Source organism: Ochlerotatus camptorhynchus, unplaced genomic scaffold, assembly GCF_037179485.1.
Source record: "Ochlerotatus camptorhynchus isolate MF236.1 unplaced genomic scaffold, CSIRO-AGI_Acam_v1.1 ptg000071l, whole genome shotgun sequence".
NCBI lineage: Eukaryota > Metazoa > Arthropoda > Insecta > Diptera > Culicidae > Ochlerotatus > Ochlerotatus camptorhynchus.
In genome coordinates, this window is record NW_027040561.1 from 350238 (window position 1) to 373251 (window position 23014).

The following is a 23014-nucleotide window of genomic DNA, read 5'->3' on the forward strand; positions in this document are numbered from 1 at the left end:
CAGGTGCAGCCACCTGCCTTAGGCGAAACCAGCTTCAGTGACACGAGTGAGAAACGAGAAGTTTCCAACTGATAACACCGATGCCCAAGGCACTCCGTTGGATTGATTTGGTGGGAAGCTGCTATATAACACGTGGGAAGCTTTCGAACCGGAGCTTACAATCACTTTTGGGATCTTCCTCCGGGTTTCGGCACCATAAATTTGTCCAAGGTTGTGGTTTCGTTCGAGGGTTTCCGCGACGACCACGCGGATTACGTGGCTGACCACTTGCTTTCCACACTCTGGATAGATCCCTCGCGACCAAAACATAACGAGACTTTCGGATTTTTATTGTCCCACGGGACTAAACGAGGCGAGGTTCAAGTTAACCGTTCAACCGTTCTATTTCTACTAACTTCATGTTCTCCTCCACATATCTGACTCTCCCTCTACTTCTCCTATACTTACTCCTCTGAGCTCTAGTGTGGTATTAGTAATTGTAGAAAGAGGCATTCATTTCCTGCCAACTGTCAAATCCTGGTATCAGAAGGTTTGCTACTCTCTAGTTGACCTAACTCACATTTATTTATAGCGAACAACGTACTTCATATTTCAAGGTAGATAATTCAAAGCCTAACAAATTCTTATATTAAATTTCATTATTCAATCGTAAACAGAGACAAAAATTTAATATTATTTTACTTTAGACCAAGTGCTCCGCACATACCTACAAGCTAATATACGCATGTAGGTATGCGCGGAGCACTTGACATGAAGTAAAATAGTAATATTTTTTAACCAGAAGACAAATCTATAGTCGATCTTAGAAAAAGTTGTTCTGCATAGTATCACCAATCTAAGTTCAAGGTTTGGTCAAATATGAGCGATTTTTGAATTTTTGACAAGCATATGAATTGTTTTGCTCTGTTTAAAATTCTCCTGCAAATCCAGGTCATAACCAAATTCGTTCAAATTTGTTGGGGACCTCAATACACAACTAAACAGCAGTGGAAAGCAGGGAGTTTTGATCCGCCATACAGACATGATCCACCCTTCAGGGATCCACTCAAAATTGTGGGTAGCTTCCATAGACGTATGCAGGCCTCTTCATGACGGAGGGCAAGCCAACCAATAGAGGGGCGTCTCATATTCTAGGCGGTATCGGTGAATGCAATTATGGGCGTCGTAAATTTTGAGCAAGATAGTATTTATCAAAAGTGGATGCTAAACTAGTTGATATCACGGAGAAAATAGCAGTACCATGGAAAAACCATCCAGATAATTTTTCAGAGATTTATAAGCTCCTAAAGATTTTTGAAATAATTTCTGAGCACATGATATTATGAGAGAATATATGACAGATGAGATTTGGATTGCTGTTCACAAGAAGACCTCAAAGTGATCATAGATCTCTCAAATATCCTCATGATATTTGTTTTAAACTTCAGTTTGATCGGGCATCTTTCTGAAGATCTTTACCTGCTTATCAATTCAAATCACATCTCCAAGATATTCACAAAGATTCCAGGTTGCTCAGAAATTAATTAAAATAACACCAAATGATAAGAGATCACCTTGATACCACATTGATCAGGTATCATTCTAAAGCTATCCAAGTAAATTCAGAAAAAAAGAGCAATTTTCGAAAGAAAAAACTGAAAACTCTTCCTAGCCGACAAGACATAAACAAAAAGCTGTCGGTAGTATGGGGGGATCGACAAAATGCCTTCACACCTACAATTAAAAATTACGTTTAACGAAAGATACTTTCACATTTTTTAAACTGCGTTTTTACAGAAGTCCAGGAACCTTCTTAGAAATCAATGGAAATCCGAAGAAGCTATGACTTAAGAGATTGATTTCAGGAAACTTCGTAGATTGTTGGGAAATTTTTTAAAGCTTAGGAAAAGAAACCACATAAATCTTCAGAAATTTAATAGCACCTTAGAAAACTTATTAAAACTTTAGGAACGGCGTAGAAGTTCTGGAGCTTTTCTAGAAGTGCAACAAATGTTATAGCAGTTCAGCTATTGGTGTAAGTGGCTCCGGCGGTGTAGGGGTAAGCGTGATTGCCTCTCACTCCAAAGGACCTGGGTTCAATCCTAGGAAGTAAAGCCGTTGGTCCCCGGTCCAAAGTCGCTGGTCCACCAAGCGCTCCGTGTGCGAAAAGAGAATGAAAGAAATACGAAATTGATCAGTTTCAAGAAGTGACAGTTTCATCAGATTCCCCAACTAACCATACTCAAGCAAAGTAAGAATATACAAGCTATATTGCGACTATATGGTTACTTGGGTACTCATATGGCCGTCAGAATGGTTCATCAGTTGCGAAGTGAAGTATTTCTGAAATTGATGCGTTATATTTCTCAATTTTTTTGATTTTATCCTAACGTTATCTCAATGTTATTTCACAGACAAACAAACACAACACATTGAACATTTATCATTGTAAACCCTACCGCCATCAGTCGTATACACTATGATTGGCAATACACTCAACAGATGGCTGTAGTGTGTAAACGTCAAACGCTAGGGAATTGATTATGTGCACCACAAGTGGCGGTACTACCAACTAAGAAACATTTAAATTGACCGTTAAAAGCGATTTCCATGAACGTTTTAAGAGTGTTATGTCTGGTTGTCTGTGATCATACCTTCACTATCGCAACTTCGGGTAATCTGCGAACGTACTTGCATTTTTCTCAGGCACTTTGATCTAACTGCACTTACTCTCTCATACTCGAAATGTGCCACGACCAAATTGGCACAACGACGCCCTATACGCTCTCTGACCGAGGCGCAGGGTTGTTATGGTCAATCATGCACATGTCAGCTAATCTCACAAAAAACATCAAAATTTCGTATTCGAAATTTTTCATCAAATCATAACTTGCAAACGTCACTATGATGATCTTGAGATCCTAGTTGCGTCTTATAAAACCGTATCAGCAGTGCGGCAAATAGACAGTGTCTCCGGGAATTTTCTTACCGAGCATCACTCCATTGTCGTATCGCATGTACTCCATTTTGCAGCTCTTCTTTCACTTTTACTTTGTCGGCTCCATGGTACGGGAAAATATATAGATACAGTCCTGGACAAAATAAATCATACACCGATATAATTTTTCTTTGGAGCTCGATGTATCAGGTAGATTCAAACATACAATAATGGTTTGTTCTGCAATACTTCTGTATGTTTTTCGCTAAAACTGTGTAGGTATAGAACATTCAATATATTGTATGACTTTCTCAATCATCATTTGTAAGTTGTAAAAGGAAAATTTCGAGTTGAACAAAATAAATCATACGCCTGATTTCTTATTGAAAATTCTTGTTTAATTCATCTTTCAACTTACATTTTAACACTCTGAGTATTTGGTATGACCACCCTTTGCTTTCAACACTGCTTCCAACCGTCTTGGCTTACTTTCGACGAGGTTTTGTAGATATCCTGAATCGATATTCTCCCACGCTGCTTCAAGTGCTTCAAAATAAAAGTTTTTGTTGGAAACCGATGCTCTATCCACTTTGTTGTCCAAGTAAGACCACAAATTCTCAATTGGGTTGAGATCGGGAGATTGGGGAGGCCATTCCAGCGTTTTGATCCGATTTGATTTGAAAAATGCCGTTGTTTTCTTCGCTGTGTGCTTCGGGTCATTATCTTGTTGGAAAATGTAATTGGATTCCAGGCCAGTTTTCAGTAGCGAAACTTCCAGATTTTCACTTAACAAGTCAATGTACACATCTGCAGTCATTATTCCCTTTATATGAGCCAAGCTTCCAACACCAGACCACGCAAATACTCCCCATACCATGATATTTCCGCCTCCGTGTTTAACCGTCTTTTGAATGTATGGTTCCTTAAGAGCGTCAGCGGAACCTCGCCAAACCCTTGATGGTCTTTTCTGTCCAAATAACTCAAATTTGCTCTCATCCGTCCACAGAACTCGTTTCCAGAAGTCCACAGTCATTCCGGTGTACTTTTTAGCAAATTCCAGTCGCTTCCATTGGTTCCGCTTGTTGATAAAAGGACGCTTCGATGCCAAACAGCTTTTCAAACCGCTCTCATTAAGTCGCCGGCATCGACTTACATTGAGATCCATCGATTCCACAATATGCCTCGACGAATACTTCGGATTCTGCTTAGCCATTCGAACAATTCTGATGTCAACGGATTTAACACTATTCAAACTACTTCAATACAACATTCAATTTTTTGACCAACAATTAACTCGTTTTTCAATATGTTATCTTAACTAATTTCTGGAAGCATTTACTTGTGTTTTATACAGTTAGTGTCAATGTTCCGTCATATCGTATCTTCAAGTGATATTCGCAAGCGTCACATTTCATTCAGATTCTTGGAACTACATGTGGTGAAATATAAAACGCACCTTTTAAAATGAATAAAGCAATGCCCATTGTCATCACTTACTCACACATGAAGTCTGCCTCGACCAGAACGCGCTCTAACCATCACTGAGCCAAAGGGCCGGGCAAAATACGAATATGTATTTACCTCAATATCCTTAAAGAACCCAATAGTGTGTAATGGGCAAAAATTCATATGTTTACAAAAAATCAGGTATTTTGGATCTTGAATTTTTTCAATTATTCAATAAATTTGTAACCATTTGGTTACAATCCGTGGATTTTCGTCTGCATGAGTTATTGTTGGTTGGGAAAATTCACGTTTTGTTAAATCTAAAACAATAGACACACCAAGGGGCAGGTCACTCTGTACACCAATCTTGGGTCAACATTTTTTTTTTCAGTGTGCCACAGGTGTGTTGATTGTGCCGACAGTGCCGGTCATAGAGCAAGCTGCGATTTTTGGTAACATACGAATATTATGTTATACTTGGCAATCCGGTATTTCTGACAGCTTGAATGTTTTGGTTTACAATCGCAATGATAACATCGGTCTAGCGACAACCAAGGAGGAATGCTGGTGAAATGAACCGTGAGTGGTCTCAGTCGTCCAACAGGACACAACAAAGAAAAACAGTCGGAGATCAACCGAAAGTGTTCCGGCTCGAAATGTCGAATATCGTGCTCGATAAGGATTCCTTCTACCGACGATGATTCGCTGCAGAAGGTGGATTGCATTGTGACGGCGGTTGGCGTATACGAGGAAACTGCTGGGATACGAGCTGACGGAAACGATTACAGTGCTGTGTAAAAAGTCCACTAACCAGCAAGAAGATTATCGACTTCTTGAAGCAGATCGAGAAGAACGGTATGGAGAGCATTCCGTCGGTGAAGCTGTTGGTTTGGCATAAGAGCGACAAAGACAAGGCCAATTTTGAAAAGCTGCTGGAGGCGATTAAGGGATCCAAGGATGGCAAAACGTTGGGTGTTTTCTCCAAGGACAACTTCCCGGGTGAGTTCTGTGAATCGTGGCGAGTCTTCGTCAAGGACAAGAGCTTTGACACGGTGGACAGCAGCGTTCCAATCGGGTACATCATGTGCTCCAAGGAAGACTACGAGGTTATCACCATCAAGAAGGCCTGTCTGGTGACGGTCAAGGATCACATCATGGAGATTATCGATGCTGATAAGAAAGTAAAACATGCCAAACTGTCGGAGTGTGTCGGACATGTGCTAACCGGCGATTATCCAGTCGGGTGGCAATGACAGCTTGAAGTTCAGTGCATTTAGCAACAATAACTATCTGCACTTCGGATCGATCATCTGTGCTCTGAGTGCGCGTTACAAGTCCTACTGCTCCAATGTCGTCCGAACGTTGCTGGTTAATTTGATGTAAACAATTCAGAAGCACTACACCTTTCTGCTCAATTTGGAAGAGGAATCAACCAGTGAAATTCGGTTTAAAAATTGTAAGTTAATTAGGTTGAGTGCAAGCAATAAAAATTGCGTGTGATTGTGCCGGGAAAAGTAGTTCGGTATTGTTCAAGTGAGTTTGGTTTGGTAGATTGCTGGGGATTTGCTACTGAAAAGTAGGGTCCTTACAAAGCCACATCCTACCACTCCCGAGCCGTCCCTTTTCTTGATTAGGAAGTTATCTTCTCCTTTGAGTTTACCGTATCCAACCGCCACCACTGCATGATTCAATCCATCCAAATTGTTCTTGCATTCCGGTCCTTAGTACACTCCATTTGCGTATTAGCTGAAAGATTTGTGACCGGCATCGATAGCAATCGACAGCCCTCGGAAGCCTACATTATAAATTTAAATGTGAACCGAAAAGTGAAGTTCCTCTAGAATAATCAATTAGTCCAGCAGTGCTCCTATTTTATTTAATGAACAATCCAATGCCTACGAGATTGTGCCGAAGGTGTGCCGATGGATGCGCCCAAGCTGTGCCGAATCTAGTTTTGGCACACTGTGCTGAGTGACTTACCTCTTGAGACACACACAAGAGCGAGAGGGCTTGTGCCGCTGCAAAGAACAAGAACGTTACTGAAGGGAGGAAAAGTTTAGCTTTAAAATAACAATGGATGCGCAAATTGGATGATGATAGCCATCTTAGATATGGAAGATTAGGGAGAGAAACAAACAGGCGTCCGTGTGGAAAAGACCGGTATCTTAAAGTGCAGTGCCATTTAGTGTATCCCCCCCTCCCCTTGAACATCCTGATGATCAGATTATGATACTATAGGTCCCAAACTATGATCGTACGCAATCTAATATTAAGTAGGGGAAATGTCTCTAATGTTGGCCTATTGATCTAAGATTGGGCCCATCGATAAAAATCTGCTATTTATCAATTTTATCTAGATGAACGCGTTATTGGGACGTTACTAATGGATATTTTTGGTTGCTATTGAAAATTTAGTCGATTGCTGAATTTATGTATGGGCCCAAATTAGGGACACTTAGGCCGACATTACCTGCATTTCCCCTATATTCACTTTTAATAAAAGTCGCCTTTAAAAATAGGTGCCAATGAACTTCACTTCTTTGTTGCTGAATGTGACAGTGAACAAAAAATACTCGGGTAATTCTCAGAAACTTTGAGATGTGACCTGACCGCCTAAGGTACAATTCATACCATCAACTCAAATCGGCCCATCCCTTCCAGAGCACGTCCGAATGTTTCTTACCACGTACAACTTTTGAGTAGAAAAATATACACCAGAGCTACATTTTACACCCCCCCCCCTCCCCTCCCTTCACCAGCAGCCAAAGAAAGATCTCCAGTATGTCCGATTATGTTTGTGTCCACCCAACCCTGCTGATACTCGGCTGGTGAGCTGCGGATAAACATAGTAATAAAGTTCATGTCTTTCCATGGGACCTGCATGGAATCGGAGTGGCACCGGTCGACGGACTGTTTTGCTCGCTTCGGGGCCCCACACCCTGGCCGGTGAAGTCAAAGCGTATAGTGCATCATCTGTTTGTTCTGTATAGTGTTAAAGTGCATGCATGTATGCTGTGCTCGCAGCTGGACAACACCAATAACATTGTACTATCAACATGACCAGCACCGAAGAGTTGCAAGGGAGTGGCGGGAAGTGTCACTTTTTTTTCCGAGGAAAACTTTCCGCTTTCCTTGAACTTTAGAGTGTCCGTCTCCTTCGCATATAGTTCAGCATGTTACACAGTTATTTGTCTTGGCTCTTTACTTCTCCAACAGCCAACGACCGACTCTAGGAGCATGTGGATGCCATGTTCGAGTAAGCGGTTTTTCTTGCCGTGAACCCCGAACACGACCTCCTACGTTCACGGAACGACGAGACAGCAATCAGGCGAAGGAAATCTCGAAAATGTGTATTTTTTCATTCGATGAACGACGAAATATCAATTTTCATATCACATTGTATTAGCATTGCTCGTCGCTCGTCGAGCACACGTTTCACATATATCAGGAAAGCAATTTTTCGTCGTTCCTGACGTCGAGTTGCAGACGATACGTGCCCAAATGAAATGGTTGAGAAATTTGTTTGAAGAAAAATGAAATCGAAGCCCTCGATGGCCTGAACCCTGCCCAACCACCCCCTGCACGGAACGGGGCTGGAGGGAGCAAACAAGGAAAGCGAAATTGAATTCAATTGAAAATAATAGCTGATGAATGTTGATATGAAATGTGATTCCAATCGAAAAATGGGCCGCTATTCATTCCTTCATATTTCATTTTGTGCCTGCTCTGTGTATATATTTTCCTGTGTCACTACTGCTGGTAACTACCACTTGACACGAGAAGGCCGGTAAAACTGAATTAAGAAATGACATCAGCCTCTCGGCTGTAATTTCGAGCTTCATCTGATTTATTTTGATTCTGATGAAATTCTTGCCGGACCGGTTTGATGTTTGTGTATCGCTGGATGACATCATGGGTCGGTGAATAATGCAATCGTATGAAAACATTGCCGCCAAATTATTTCCAACAATTGGGATCTTTAATTTTGATAAATTTATCGATTTTATACACCATCTGAAAGAGCTTCGTTTTCGGAGCATAACAACATTTTTTCGAACCCATAGACTTTCATCACGATTTAAAACAAATTAATAACTTCACTGATTGACACTAAACTAACAAATTGACAGCTCCCACCGAGGGGCGCTAAGATGCTAGTTTTAGTCAATGTAATCGCACTTATTTAAAATAGTCTCAGTGTACCAAACATATTGAAATTCTGGATGTCGGTTCCATTTGACATGTAGATTACGAATATGCATTTACCCATTGGCATTCCGTTTGTTTATCGTAGAACTGTTCAGCTTTTGATCCCAAAAATATACACCAAGCTGCTATAAAACTAAACGAAACGTCCATCAAAAGGCAGCCGATGAATTCCGGCTGCTAATACGATTAAAGCTCTGCCGAGGACCCCTCCAATTTCCATAAGCTGATTGTGAACTGTCATAACAGAGATTTCAGCACATTCAATTAAAAATAGCCTATCATCCCAGAGCTCTTTAGTGAGAGAGACAGTCATCAACCATTATCGTAGACATCGGAATAAAAAAAAATTCGATCAAGTGCGAACAGGATTCGCAACGGATTCAAATTTGCTTTGGTCCAGACCTCATGGGCGGCGGCGGCGGTGGTGTCAAGACAAGTTGAATTGATTGTCAGCCAGTCAGCAGTCACAGCCCCCACCTCCCCAGTCCTAGTCCATTTAGACTCGAATATCATTCATCATTCACAGCTGGCATGATGTTCGCAGTCGTCGTCATCATCACCAATTTTCTGGCCGGGGACGGAGAGCATAGAGTGCGCCCAAGCCCTGTTGTGCCAATTCATCATCATCATCGTCGTCGTCGTCGTCCTCGGCGCTCAAAAGCGTGCGCGTATATTTTTCCTCGTCTTGTTTTGCCCAACTACATGATGAATATGACTGTCGGAATCCAACAATCCGTGAACTGATAAATGGCACTTCCTACAGGAGGGATTTTACATCGTGGCGTTCCTGGCGGCGGGGGGTGGTGTGAATCAAATGATTTGATTTTATCTACAATCTGGATCATTGAACGAGCACCATCGTGAGGTGATGGATCTACGAAGTTCGGCCAGAAAGGGTGGCGTGGTGTTGTTGCGAGCGATCAAACTGTAGGTGTTTATTGCTAGCTGGTGGACATGGAAATCTGATCGGCGGGGAAGCCTATTTGAGGTTGATTTTGGAAGAATAAATCGAAATTCCAAAATCCTATAAGTTTCTCAGCAGTTCTCTGAAGTTCCATAAATGTAACCTGATGCTCCTTGATTTTCTCGTGAAATCCGTTTTGTTTTTTCCGTGACCTACACAGTAAAAAATTATAAATTAATAAACCTGATCCAATTGGTAGTTTAAAATTACATTTTTTTTTATCTGTGAAGCTAACGGAACTTCCAATAAGTTCATGGAATGTTCAACAAGTTCACGAAATGTCCGAGAGCTTCACTGAATGCAAGTGTACAGAACTCTAATTATGTTTCTCTTTTAATAATTTGAGGAATTAACATTAAGATACTTTGCTGAGACACTAATATAAAATGCAATAAGCAAATTTCAAGTACCAACTTTTAAATATTAAAAAAATATAAATTTACACGGATACAGTTGACGATCATTTCTCATTGCGAGAAGACGCTTTTGTACAATCGCTGCGCTGAAAGTCATATAATTAGCTACCGTTCGTGTGTGTTTCCTTGTCAGCCCTAACCGGCTACCTTTGTAAGGAAAAGGGAAACAAAAAGATGTCCAGTGAAATCGTCAAGAACACACTGAATTTCCAGTTCCCGGATGGAGCCCCTGGACCCACCGTTGTAGAAATTGGTCGATTTGTCAAAGGGTTTGATGCGGACAAAGCAGACATGGAAACAGGCTACAAACTTTCCGATGAAAGGGTTGTTTGCATCAAATTCAGATCTGAAAGAGCAATGAAGGAGGCTCTCCTGCACAACCCGGAGGTTCATACGTTCCACTACTCCAATGGTCAATCCGTGGAAGTTCGTATGACGGTCGCTGGAGGGTGTATCCGCTACGTGAGGATCTTCGATCTCACCCCGGAGATATCGGATATTGACGTATCGTTGGTACTCGAAAAGTATGGAACCGTGAAACGCATGAACCGCGAGAAGTTCCCGGCGGAATTGGAGCTAGATCTGTTTACCGGTGTCCGTGGGGTGTATATGGACATCAAAAAGGACATCCCATCAACCATCCATTTCCCCAACCGCCGAGGGAGAATCTACTACGAGGGACTGAGACAGAAGTGTTTTTTGTGTAAGCAGCAAGAGCATCTGAAAGTGAAATGTCCACAGAACAACGCACAGCAAGAATCAAGAAAGGATATGGAAGCAAAGCAGGAAGCGGAAAAAATGAAGAAGACGGCAGCTAAAGCAAGCCAAAAGGAAGAGGTGGACGTACCTTGCAATGACACCTATGCTGGAGCCGTTCAGGGAGCGGCATCATCGTCTAAAAACAGTAGCAATTTGGAGCTGTCAATGGTCAGGTTAGTTTCGTTGACAATCGGGACCTCAGCCGGGGTGTCCAGCCCGAAGCAGATTCAGGATTCAGAGGTTTCCATCGTTGAGGTGTTGGAGGAACAAGAAGCAAGTGTCGTGGACAAGCCCGCTGAAGCTGAAAAAGTACCGGAACAGGAATCGAGCGATGAGGAGATGACCGACGGACAAGAGCGGTCGAACAAGCGACCCCTTGTTTCAAGCAGCAAATCGGAATCGGAGGAAAACGGCCAGGATTTCGTCACGGTTGATAGCAAGAGCAGGAAATCTCGTAAGCAGAAGCGCGGCGGTGGTTTGCCAACGGAGCAGAACCCGCTGGAAGTGATAGCTGCAGGGTCCAGTAGCGAAGCTAGATCTAAAAGTTCCAGATCACTTCGAAGTATGACGAATCGATCACGCTCTCGAAGTGGTGTGAAGGTAAGCAAGGCTGATCTTCGGAAGTGTTAGTGACAATCGAGATCAGCTGACTTTGACATATGACGACATTGGCAAGCAACGTCAAACGGACCTTCTTTATCAATAATACGTAACGGGTGAATACTCGATACTTTGTAAACAAAGAGATGAATTACGTAAGGCAAATCTGTACTGTGAATATTAATGCTATAGCGATAGACTCTAAAAAACATTTGCTCAAGGAATTCATCATACGCCACGATTTGGATGCTGTTTTCCTGCAAGAAGTGTCGTTCAATGATTTTAGCTTTCTGCCTTCACATCACGCAATTGTCAACCGTAGTGAGCAGAACGTTGGTACAGCAATACTTATAAGGAAAACTATTCCTTTCGAGCAGATCATGATGGAGCCATCTGGACGCATTATCTCCGTTGTTGTCGACGGAGTGAACTTAGTGAATATTTATGGTCACTCTGGGACGCAATACAATGTCGAAAGGGATGATCTTTTTCAATATCCCCGTATATCCCCGCACTTAAGCAAAGGAAATTTGATGATCTTGGGAGGGGACTTTAACTGCATCCTGGATACGTTAGACAGCAAAAGTAAAAACAAGAGCTGCTGCAAAGGGCTGCGCACTCTAGTAAACCTGTTTAAGCTAGAGGATTTGGGATCCGCAGGCCGCCAATACACCTTCTTGAGGCATAATTCTGGCTCCCGATTAGACAGATTTTACTGTGACAAAGATTTTGTTCATCGAGCTAAAAAGTACGAGACTCTTCCAGTGCCCTTCTCTGATCATCACGCGGTAGTGCTTACGTTTGAAATCAACCCACAGGATGCCAATCCCATCCTTGGAAGGAGCCATTGGAAGATAAACGATTTTCTACTCAAGGATGAAGGCACATCTGAAGGTTTCATTCGAGTCTTGGCAAAGCTAAGGCAACGTCGCAAACACGAGATGAACTTTTCGGAGTGGTGGTCGTACGATTTCAAAAGCAAGGAAAAACATTACTACAAGAACAAGTCTTATGAGTTCAATCAAACTAACGCAAGGAAGAAGGCAAAACACTACAATAAGCTAAACAAATTGATGGAACAGCAAGCAAAAGGTTTAAACGTGCTGGATAGGATGAACGCGGTCAAGTCTGCTATCGTCGATGTCGAAGAGCAACGTCTTTCCAGTTTCCGCGGAAAGGTGCAACCGTCAACAATGCTTGAAAGCGAAAAATTGAGCATATATCAAGTTTCGAAATTAGTAAAACGCGGTCACAACACACCAGTGATGAGTCTGCACTCAGATGGTCTAACTACAAAGCAATTAGTACATAATCACTTTGAGGAACAGTTCCGGAAGCCGCAAAACCAGCAAGCAGATTATGCTGCGCTTCAGCACGTTCGCAAATCGTTACCTCGAGATCTTGGAATCAACCTTGTGTCCCTGACGGTCTAACTTACGAATTTTACGAGAAACACTTTCATTCTCTCAAACAAGATCTGTTGCGTCTCTTCAATGGATTTTTGGATGGCTCCATTCCTATGCAAGAAAACTTTGCGAAGGGAATAATCATTTTAATTCCGAAGTCGAAGGATCGAAATGACTTGCAGAACTATAGACCGATCAGTTTGCTGAATACAGACTACAAGATTCTCACCAAAATTTGTGCAAGCAGACTCAAGGCTTGCATGAATTCACTAGTAGGTGAAGGTCAAACTGCAGGGCTGGAGGGGAAGTCTTGTGTGCAAAACCTGGATAAGATAAGAACGGTCATAGCAAGGACGCAGCAGAGTAAACGGGTAAAGATCGCGCTACTCAGTGTGGATCTTCAGAAAGCTTTCGATTCGGTGGACCATGGTCGGCTTTGGGAAACACTGGAGAAACTCAAAATTCCAACGCAGTTTATAACATTCATCCGGAGACTGTATGCCGATGCGTCATCACAAGTTATGGTGAATGGGTTTCTCACTGCTTCCATAAAAATCGATCGTTCCGTGCGGCAGGGTTGCCCACTCTCGATGCTTTTGTTTTCGCTCTATGTGGAACCTCTCATCCGTCAACTTCATGATAGTACGTTAGGCTTAATGATTGATGGTAACTTGATAAAAATAATGGCATACGCAGACGATTTAACGTTGATCGTGAGGAGTGACAAGGAATTTGATCTTGTAATGTCTGTCATAAATGAGTTTGCACTACAGGCTGCTATATGTATTAACTTTGAGAAATCGGGTTATATTAGATTCAACAACTGCAAGCTGGGCCCCCAAATGATCCAAGAGAAACAACAAATGAAAATATTAGGAATAATAGTTAAAGACAAATGGAAAGATATGATAAAATGCAATTTTGATAAATTATTGAATTCAATTACTTTTGCTTGCCAGATACATAGTGCTAGAAAACTCAATTTATTAGAAAGGAATACAATTCTAAATACGTTTCTATTATCAAAGCTCTGGTATGTTTCTCAGGTCCTGCCACCTAATAATTATCATTTAGCTGAAATAAAGAAAAAATCAGGCTATTTTCTCTGGAATTCCCATTTTTTTAGAGTTAATAGGAATCAGCTATATCTTGATTATAGCAAGGGTGGATTGAAATTGATTGACCCAGAAAGCCAATGTAAGGCGCTATATATCAGGAGTTTGTTGTTTAACTCAGGTAAAAGAATCAATCATTTTCTGTTGGAACAAGCTAATCAAAAAATATTATCCTTAAACAGTAAAAAATGGATTGAAGAAGCAAAAAAACTTTCAAACAATAATTGTATAGAAAATAATAGGAGTTTATACAACTATTTCATAAGCGAAATGAAAACACAACCAATAATTCAGGAAAAGTATCCACATTTGTGGTGGGACTGCATATGGGAAAATATTAATCAAAGTTTCCTCAGTTCAAATGCTAGATCAATTCTTTATCTTGTTTTCAATGATGTTATTCCAAACAAAGTTAAATTGTATAACTATACTGACAAAGTTAATAATAATCTCTGCGAAATTTGCAAAAAGCCTGATACAAACATTCATCGAATAAAAGAATGCAACCATTCCGGGTTAGTCTGGAAATGGATACAAATTGTCATAGCAAAAAATCTAAAAATCAAACTGCAATCACCAGACGAAATTTTGTATTACGGTATATCGAAGAAAAGCCATAAAAAGAAAGCAGTATTATTTATAGTAGTTGAGGCAATGGCGTATAACGTTATACATTACAAAAATCCAAGTTTATATTCTTTTCAAAAAATAATAAGGGATTATAGATGGAATAACAGAAAAACATTCAATATAAACTTTAAAACATATCTTAACATCTGTTAACTAAATAACCAATGTTAAGATTTTCAGTCATAATTATTACTATTTGTGTATATAGATGCTACATGAAACAGTTGTAATTTTTATATTTTTATAATACTCAGATAATAAAGACAATTTGTAAAAAAAAAAAAAACAAAATGAAATTGAAAATTAAATAAATTTCAATTGAACTTTTGGTAATCATGCAAAAACACACATGCATGGAAAATTCAATGCAAATGAATGTATTATTAAATTCTTTCATGTAAAATTGATGTTTTTTTTTGCTGTATGTTTCTACTAAGGGCAAAACATACATTACTATGCAACATGTAATTTTAAAAAGTTTTTGCTGTGCTACAAGCCCAGTATGGTTGGGTTGTTCAAATTAACCATAAGGAATTTACATGTGATTCATTTATGTAGCCTCCAATCACTATTGTCTAAGCGCTCACTTGTTCCGTGTGGGGTTGGGAGACAGCAATCTCTGTGAATGTGGACAAGGTTACCAGGACGCTGATCACATCATTTGGTCTTGTGCGGAGTATCGTGGAGTCAGATCACATTTTTATGATTCCCTTCGGGCTCGAGGTAGACAACCTAATGTTCCAGTTCGGGATATTTTGGCCAGACGCGATCTGGAGTTTATGAAACTCATATATGTTTACTTTAAGAATGTTAACCTTAGATTGTAAGTTTGATTAACCTGTGTTTAGTTTGTATTTTGTACGTGAGGGTTTTTTCAATGTTCATTTTCAAGATGAATAGAAACAATTTCTTTTTTAAGGATTAATTAAATATTTGTATCGTAGACCACATTTCAAACCTCCTTATTCCCTTTTCCCATCCAAAAAATTGTAAATCTCCACTAACCTCGAGACAACCGCGAGTACTCGGTCCAGTACCTTTAATTTTATCGGACCGGTGCTACGATGTCATCGTTTTTGTCGAGACTTGGCTCGATTCTCGAACGCTTTCCATCCAGGTGTTCGGATCCGAATACGAGGTTTTCCACTGTGACAGAAATCCGAAAAACAGTCGGAAATCTACTGGAGGTGGTGTTCTCGTGGCAGTTCGTTCCGGGTTAAAGGCTATTGAAAACGTCTTGTGGAACTGTGTGGAACAAGTTTGGGTGGCCGTAGAACTGAGCGACGACAACTGACAACGAACTTATCGATACCCATTGCCGGTTCGTTTTCACCATAATGGAGAGTGCGACACCAATTGATGAGATAATCGTTCTGGTTGACTTCAATCTATCCGGCGTTTCCTGGAAACCATCTCACAGCGGCTTTCTCTACCCAGACCCTGTACACTCTGTATTTCATACAGGATCAGTTAGCCTTCTCGACTGCTATAGTACAGCAACACTATCTCAAATAAACCATGTAGTCAACGAAAACAACCGTATCCTGGACCTCTGCTTCGTTAGCGTTCAGGACACCGCTCCTTTCATCTCCACGGCACCTTCTCCACTAGTAAAACAAGTACATCATCACCCTCCCTTGGTTGTCACTGTTGCTGACAATCACGATCGGGTCTTTGACGACATTTCCACGACCGTGTCATACGATTTCCGGAAAGCCGATCACCGTAGTATCGTCAACGTGCTATCTAGTATAGACTGGGAGAGCATCCTCGATCCTGATAATGTTGAAACCGCTGCGCAAACATTTTCACATGTCTTGGCTTATGTCATTGACAGGCACGTTCCGAAAAGAGTTCACCGTAAAATTTCTCATCCTCATCTATCCAAGAGAGCCACATTAAGAAAATTCACTAAGTATCGTACGCTTTCGCTGAAACGTCACTACGTTAGACTCAATTATGAGTTCAAGCGAGTTAGCCGTCGATGCTATTCGCGATATCAACGAGGGATTCAGAGGAAACTCAAGTCGCACCCGAATTCATTCTGCAATTACGTAAATGAGCAGCGCAAGGAATCCGGCCTACCTTCTTCAATGGTGTTGAATGGAGCAGTTGCTTCCACTCCTCAGCAGATCTGTCGCTTGTTTTCTGAGAAGTTCGCCAGTGTTTTCACGAATGAGAGATTAACTGACGAACACGTTACCCTAGCAGCTAGTAATGTTCCACTGTACACTGGGTGCGATGGATGTCAACGTCGAGATGATTTCCACTGCCGCATCACAACTCAAGTCGTCCTTCAATCCAGGACCCGATGGCGTTCCATCCGTATTCCTGAAAAAGTATATCGCCAGCTTGCGGATGCCCATGCTTCACCTATTTCGATTGTCCATCTCGAGTGGTACATTTCCATCTTGTTGGAAATGCGCTCATATGTTTCCTATCCACAAAAAGGGCAGCAAACGGGATGTGGACAATTACAGTGGAATTACGTCGTTGAGTGCAGTTTCGAAGTTATTCGAGTTAGTTATCATGGAGCCTCTACTCTCTCATTGTAAGCAGTATCTAAGTGGTGATCAACACGGCTTCACTTCCGGTCGTTCTACTTCCACAAATCTGCTGTGTTTGACATCGTATCTTACGGAAAGCATGGCAGAGAGGACTCAAACAGACGTCATATACACCGACTTGTCAGCTGCCTTCGATAAGCTAAACCATGCCATCGCGATTGCCAAGTTGCATAGACTTGGGGTCAGCGGCAACCTCTTGCGATGGTTTCGTTCATATCTCACTGATCGGCAACTGATGGTTGCCATTGGTGACAACCGGTCCAATATCTATCTAGCTACGTCAGGAATACCTCAAGGAAGTCACCTGGGACCTTTGATTTTCTTACTCTACTTCAATGACGTGAACTTGGTCATCGAAGGCCCACGACTATCGTCTGCAGACGATCTTAAAATCTACCTACGAATCCGCTCGATTGATGACTGTCACTTCCTTCAACGTCAGTTCGAAGCCTTTACCAGCTGGTGTAATTTGAACCGAATGGTGGTTAACCCCACTAAGTGTTCAGTGATCACTTTTACTCGGAAGAAAGAACCAATCACATTTGAATACAAACTTATCGGCACTGTAATCAACCGTGTGAACCATGTGAAAGATCTGGGTGTTATTCTGGATTCTCAACTTACGTACAAGCAGCACATCTCGTACGTTGTCGACAAGGCGTCTAGGACATTGGGATTTATCTTCAGGATAGCAAAGAATTTCTCCGATATCTACTGTTTGAAGTCACTGTACTGTTCCTTGGTGCGATCCATTCTGGAATATTGTTCTGTGGTCTGGAGTCCAAACTACAACAATGGTGCTGAGAGAGTTGAGTCCGTTCAACGCCGTTTTCTTCGATTCGCTCTGCGGAAGCTGCCTTGGAGAGACCCATTTCATCTGCCCAGCTATGAAAGTCGTTGCCAGCTGATTGATCTGGAGCCTCTCCGAACTAGAAGGGACACCTCTAGGGCCCTGTTCATTGCGGACACTTTACAAGGTAGAATTGATTGCAGTGCAATCTTGGGGCAAGTCAACATTAACGTCCAACCCCGTGCGCTACGTAACAACGTTATGCTGAGATTGCCACTTCAGCGCACAAACTATGGCATGAACGGTGCAATAGGTGGGCTGCAACGAGTGTTCAATCGAGTCTCGGGCGTCTTCGATTTCCATATGCCTCGACAGCTGCTACGAAGATACTTCTCATCGTTCTTTTCTGGCACAGTTAACCGTGAATGATTGTGTGTTTTATTTATGTATTTTATTCTTAGTTTTTATTTTTTGACTTACCTATATAAGTTACTTCAATGATCATAGGGGCTATACACAGCCTGTTGATGCAGACAAATAAATAAATAAATAAATAAAATATAAGACAGTAATAATGTATAACGGAAAGCATAACTCGGCTCTGTAAAGTTTATTCGATTGAGCCTGTACAATTAAAGTAATTATTAAAGAAAAATATGTAGCCAAAATTTGAACAAATATCAACTATATCAACAGAAAGAATTTTGAAAAACTCATTGATGCACATTGAGTATTGCATTTGAAATTTATTTATTTTCCTACGAACAAGGATATCAATTTACATGAATGTGTTAATCTCAGATTTTTATTTATTTATTAAAAAATTGATAAACGTGTAATTTCATATTTATGAACGTGCTTAGACATAAAAATTTCTACTGGTTATGAAACGATACTAGAACGCAAGAACATGTATTTATGTGGTGAGATATGTTGCGAAAATGGTGAAAAAATCCACTTCCTGTAGGTGGGAATCGAACCCACACCTCTCAGTAAGCTAGAAGGGTGCTCTACCACTATTCCTCTCCCCTAGTAAGCGGGATGTGATTCATCATTCTCGCAACGCACTCAACCACCACGTGTACTCTTGTTCTACTTTTAAAATATTTTTACCTGTGATTGACTTTAGATCATTTTACGGAAAGGTACCGGGGGTAAATCGGAAATCCAAAATTGCCACCATCACGAAAAGGTGTTAGGGTTTGAACGCTTATAACTTTGACATTTATATATGAAATTAAAATCCAAATAAACAAATCAATAGGACATAACTCTAGGGATTTGCCGAAATAAATACGTTCCCAATTTACTATTAAAATTTTTGAAGTATGAACAAATAAAAAGTGATCATTTTATCACTGTTTTCATGCAAAAAAAAATCTGCAAGGGACCTCAAAAGGCAGGCCCCTACTGGGGTGAGAGGTAATCACGCTTACCACTACATCATCGGCGCCGCTCTACTATGAGATATTATAACAATAATTTTTATATGTAAGATGCAATTAGTGGAGGTAAAGCTTGTGTATGACACATAAAACCAATCAATTTTGCTTTCAGAGGGTCCCAATTAGCTATTTTAGCTGTAATCGGTAATCGTCAAGAGTGAGTATTTTCGTTATAACTAATCGCTAATTGTGACACTCTGGAAGTGAAATTGGCTGATTTTATGTGGCTTACACAAACTTTACCTCCTCTACTTGCATCTTACATATACAAATTATTATTATTATTATATATCATTTATCTCATTATCGAAAAGTAGTATTTTAGCTGTAATGAATATGTTCAGGTCTGTCACCCACATTAGATCCGTTTGCGCTGCGTTAACGTAAATTTGGCAATAGATTTAGCTGTCACGGGGTGCGGCAACCCGTCAGACCTGGATCTAATGTGGGAGGCTTAGGTAGATTTCAACTTTTTTCTCCCGTAGTGAAAAACAAATTTTATTACAATGCACAGATATAATACACTGGAACATCCATTTACGGAACAAACCGGGGGCTCGTAAATTGAATTAGAGCGTAAGAAACCACCTTATTTGGGATTTTCTTCGTATTTTTTTTAATATTGTCAAATACCCCACAATATTGGTAATTTTGGAACCGGGATGACGTGTAGGAACCCAAAATCCATGTCTGACGCCATTTGGAAATCCAAGTTGGTGGCTTCCGGTTCCAGAATATCAGAAAAATACTGTCAAATATCACAAAAATATGGGTATTTTTTGAAACGGGGTTATGTTTAGGGACTGGAAATAGATGACTTTCGCCATTTTGTAATCCAAGATGGTGGTTTCCGCTTTCAGAAAAACTGGAAAATACTTTCGGTGTGTGTGTGTGTGTGTGTGTGTGTGTGTGTGTGTGTGTGTGTGTGTGTGTGTGTGTGTGTGTGTGTGTGTGTGTGTGTGTGTGTGTGTGTGTGTGTGTGTGTGTGTGTGTGTGTGTGTGTGTTTTTTTTTTTGTTACTTCATTCCTGCCGGGTATAAAGTAAACACGGAGGTGTATATCGGCATTCTTAGTAAGTTTGTTCTTCCGTGGATTGCTGAGTAATATGGACCGGATCCGAAAGTGGTCTTTCAGCATTGGCATTGAACATCTGCCGTTCTGGCCAAAAGATATCAAGCTGAACATTGCATTAGGTCCTAAGTAACATTGACAGATTCTCTTCATCGACTTTCTCTTTGTATTCCCACGGCCATGTAAAGACATCCCCAGGCATTTTCAGCTCACAGATCGATAAAAGAAGCTTTTATCTAGCATCTAATATGACAAACACAACAAGAAACGGTTATGTGGTCAAGTTATTAACGAAAGAGAGAGTTGACGAAGAGAATCGATCAATGTTACTTAGGACCTAATGCAATGTTCAGCTTGATATGTGGCCAACATCCAGCCCCGATCTTAACCCCTTGGATTATTCAGTGTAGTGCGTCATGAAGGCCAAGGTCTGTGCCAAACGCCATTCCAGTACAGTAAGCTTCAGACAAACATTGACCCGTGCCTGGAGAGATATGGATCCGGACTATATTATCACAACCAGTCGAGCATTCCGGTACCGTGTTGAGGCCGTAATTGAGGCTAATGGAAATTCTAAGAATGATTGACTTTTTACAAACACATCCGTTTTGAATAAATGTTTTTTTTTCACTTCAACACGCATACAGTAGAACTACACGATAATTTTGAGATGATTTCCATAAGGATTGAATAGAGAAATCCTGCAGCACTCCAAAGCATATTCACTGGAGTATTTTAAAGGCACTCTAAGCAGATTTGAAAGTAAACTCTAAGAATATTTTCATACTAATGAAAAATGTAAGGCATGTTTAATCCACCATTTCAAGAAAATTTCAGCATGAACACCAAAGAACACCTAAAGAATTCCAAGAGAATCTGAATCTGAAGATCATTCCAACGTGAATCTAAATAGAATATCAATTTTCCAGGAGAGCAGAATTCCATGGACAATAACAACTGAATTTGTATAGAAATTTTGAGGAAAGTTTCAGTGATAATTTTGAGAATTCCTTGAAAATTCTGATTATAATTCTGATTAAAATTTAATAGAAATTTTTATATATTTCCACAATTTCTTAAAAGCATCCTGACAGGAAATCCTAGTGAATTCCATCAATAACTCTAAAGTGGACCCTACACAATTGCATTTATTGACAATAATCGTATTGTCAATGTTGACGACAATACATCGATATTGACATTATTTATGTATTGACATCATCAATAGTGATGTCAATAATTCCACTTCGCGTCATTATATTGATCCGTTTTTTTTTTCTTTATTACCGTGATTTTTAGCCTTAGGTTAGTTCATCACGTTATACAGCAGATGATCAGGCTAGATCTTGCCTAAAAAATAGGTTTCAATTTGACATGAAAGTGACGTATACTGGCTCTGATTACCCAACGAATGAGACAGACGCCGGCGCCGGTGGTAAGCGTGGTAAGCGTGACTGCTTTCTAACACCCCAATGGGTATGGGTTCAATCCCAGCCGAGGTCGGTGGGATTTTTCTGAGGCATAAAAATCTCTGGTCACGTCTTCCTTCGGAAGGGAAGTAAAGCCGTTGGTCCCGGCCCATGTGTGTTGAATGGGTGCGATATCCTACGCAGGTGTGGAAAGCTGCCTTCCTGCACATTCTATTGCCGTCAATGGATGGCAATCGATGTCCGTCGGTGATTGGCACTAGATTGCGGAACAGAGACCGACGTTAAATAAAGGAATGAAGAAGAATGAGACAGACAACATTTTAAAAACTTAATGTAAAGTGAGGATTAGATCGGGGCTGTGGTGAGGACTGGGTGCGCGGACAAGGTAGAGCTCCACCGTAGGAGACAGTGCCCAGTCCGGCGGAGACACCCCGACTGCAGAAAAAATAGAAACGTGAGGAACACACGATCAGTGCAGCCACCGACGGGGGGGCTAGATTTGATCATACAAGTGGGCTTCCTTCAGAAAGGCGATCAGCGCAGCCAACATCGAGGGGTCGTAACCAAGCAGATTACTGACGTTCTCCGGGAGTCCATGTTGTTCGCGTAGCTTCTGGAACTCCGGGCAGACACACAGCACGTGTTCCACCGAGGCGGGGATGCTACAAATTGAACAGACCTTGCGGAAAGGTGTCCCACCGAAATTACAGGAAATCCTCGCATGGCCGGTCCGGAGTCTTGAGATGATCCGCTGGTCCTTGTACTTTTCGCTGTCCAACCTGGTGCGTACGGTTTCCTTGATCTTCCTCAGGAAAGTGGTCCGCGACTGGAACCATTCCTGCTGCCAGGCTTCCATAATGGTATTCACAATCCAACGCCTGACGTCTAGGAGGGGTACGTTCCTGGTGTAACGGGGATGCACCAGATCCCGCCAGTCTGCCCGCAGCCTCGTTTCCGGGAACACCACAGTGTCCGGGGATCCACGTAAAGACGGTTGAAGGTGGGGCGTACCGTGTAATGGCTTGTATCCAGGGGTGGCTCGGGGCTTCGGCTTCCAGCGCTTGGATGACGCTGTGTGAGTCAGTTAACACGAGGATCGGTTGATCTGCTGGAGTGATGGCTGCGTCTAGAATAGCTGCGGCTTCAGCGAAAAAGACGGAACACTCCTCCGGTAGACTTCGAGTCGTTGCAGTGTTCGGTCCTTCTACTCCTAATCCAACTCCAGCCCGCGACCGCGATCCGTCCATTA

At 41.3% G+C, this 23014-nt stretch overlaps 2 protein-coding genes across 2 annotated transcripts in view; one reads left to right on the forward strand and one right to left on the reverse strand.

Annotated features, from left to right (window-relative positions):
- The window catches only part of LOC135697540 (uncharacterized), a 110779-nt gene extending 107774 nt beyond the window's left edge, over window positions 1-3005 (reverse strand). Inside the window, exon 1 of the mRNA XM_065217296.1 lies at window positions 2969-3005. Coding sequence (XP_065073368.1) covers window positions 2969-3005 — 37 coding nt within the window. The remainder of the gene's footprint in view (window positions 1-2968) is intronic.
- Window positions 1-23014, forward strand: part of LOC135697532 (uncharacterized) — a 336829-nt gene that overhangs the window by 182065 nt on the left and 131750 nt on the right. The window lies entirely within an intron of this gene.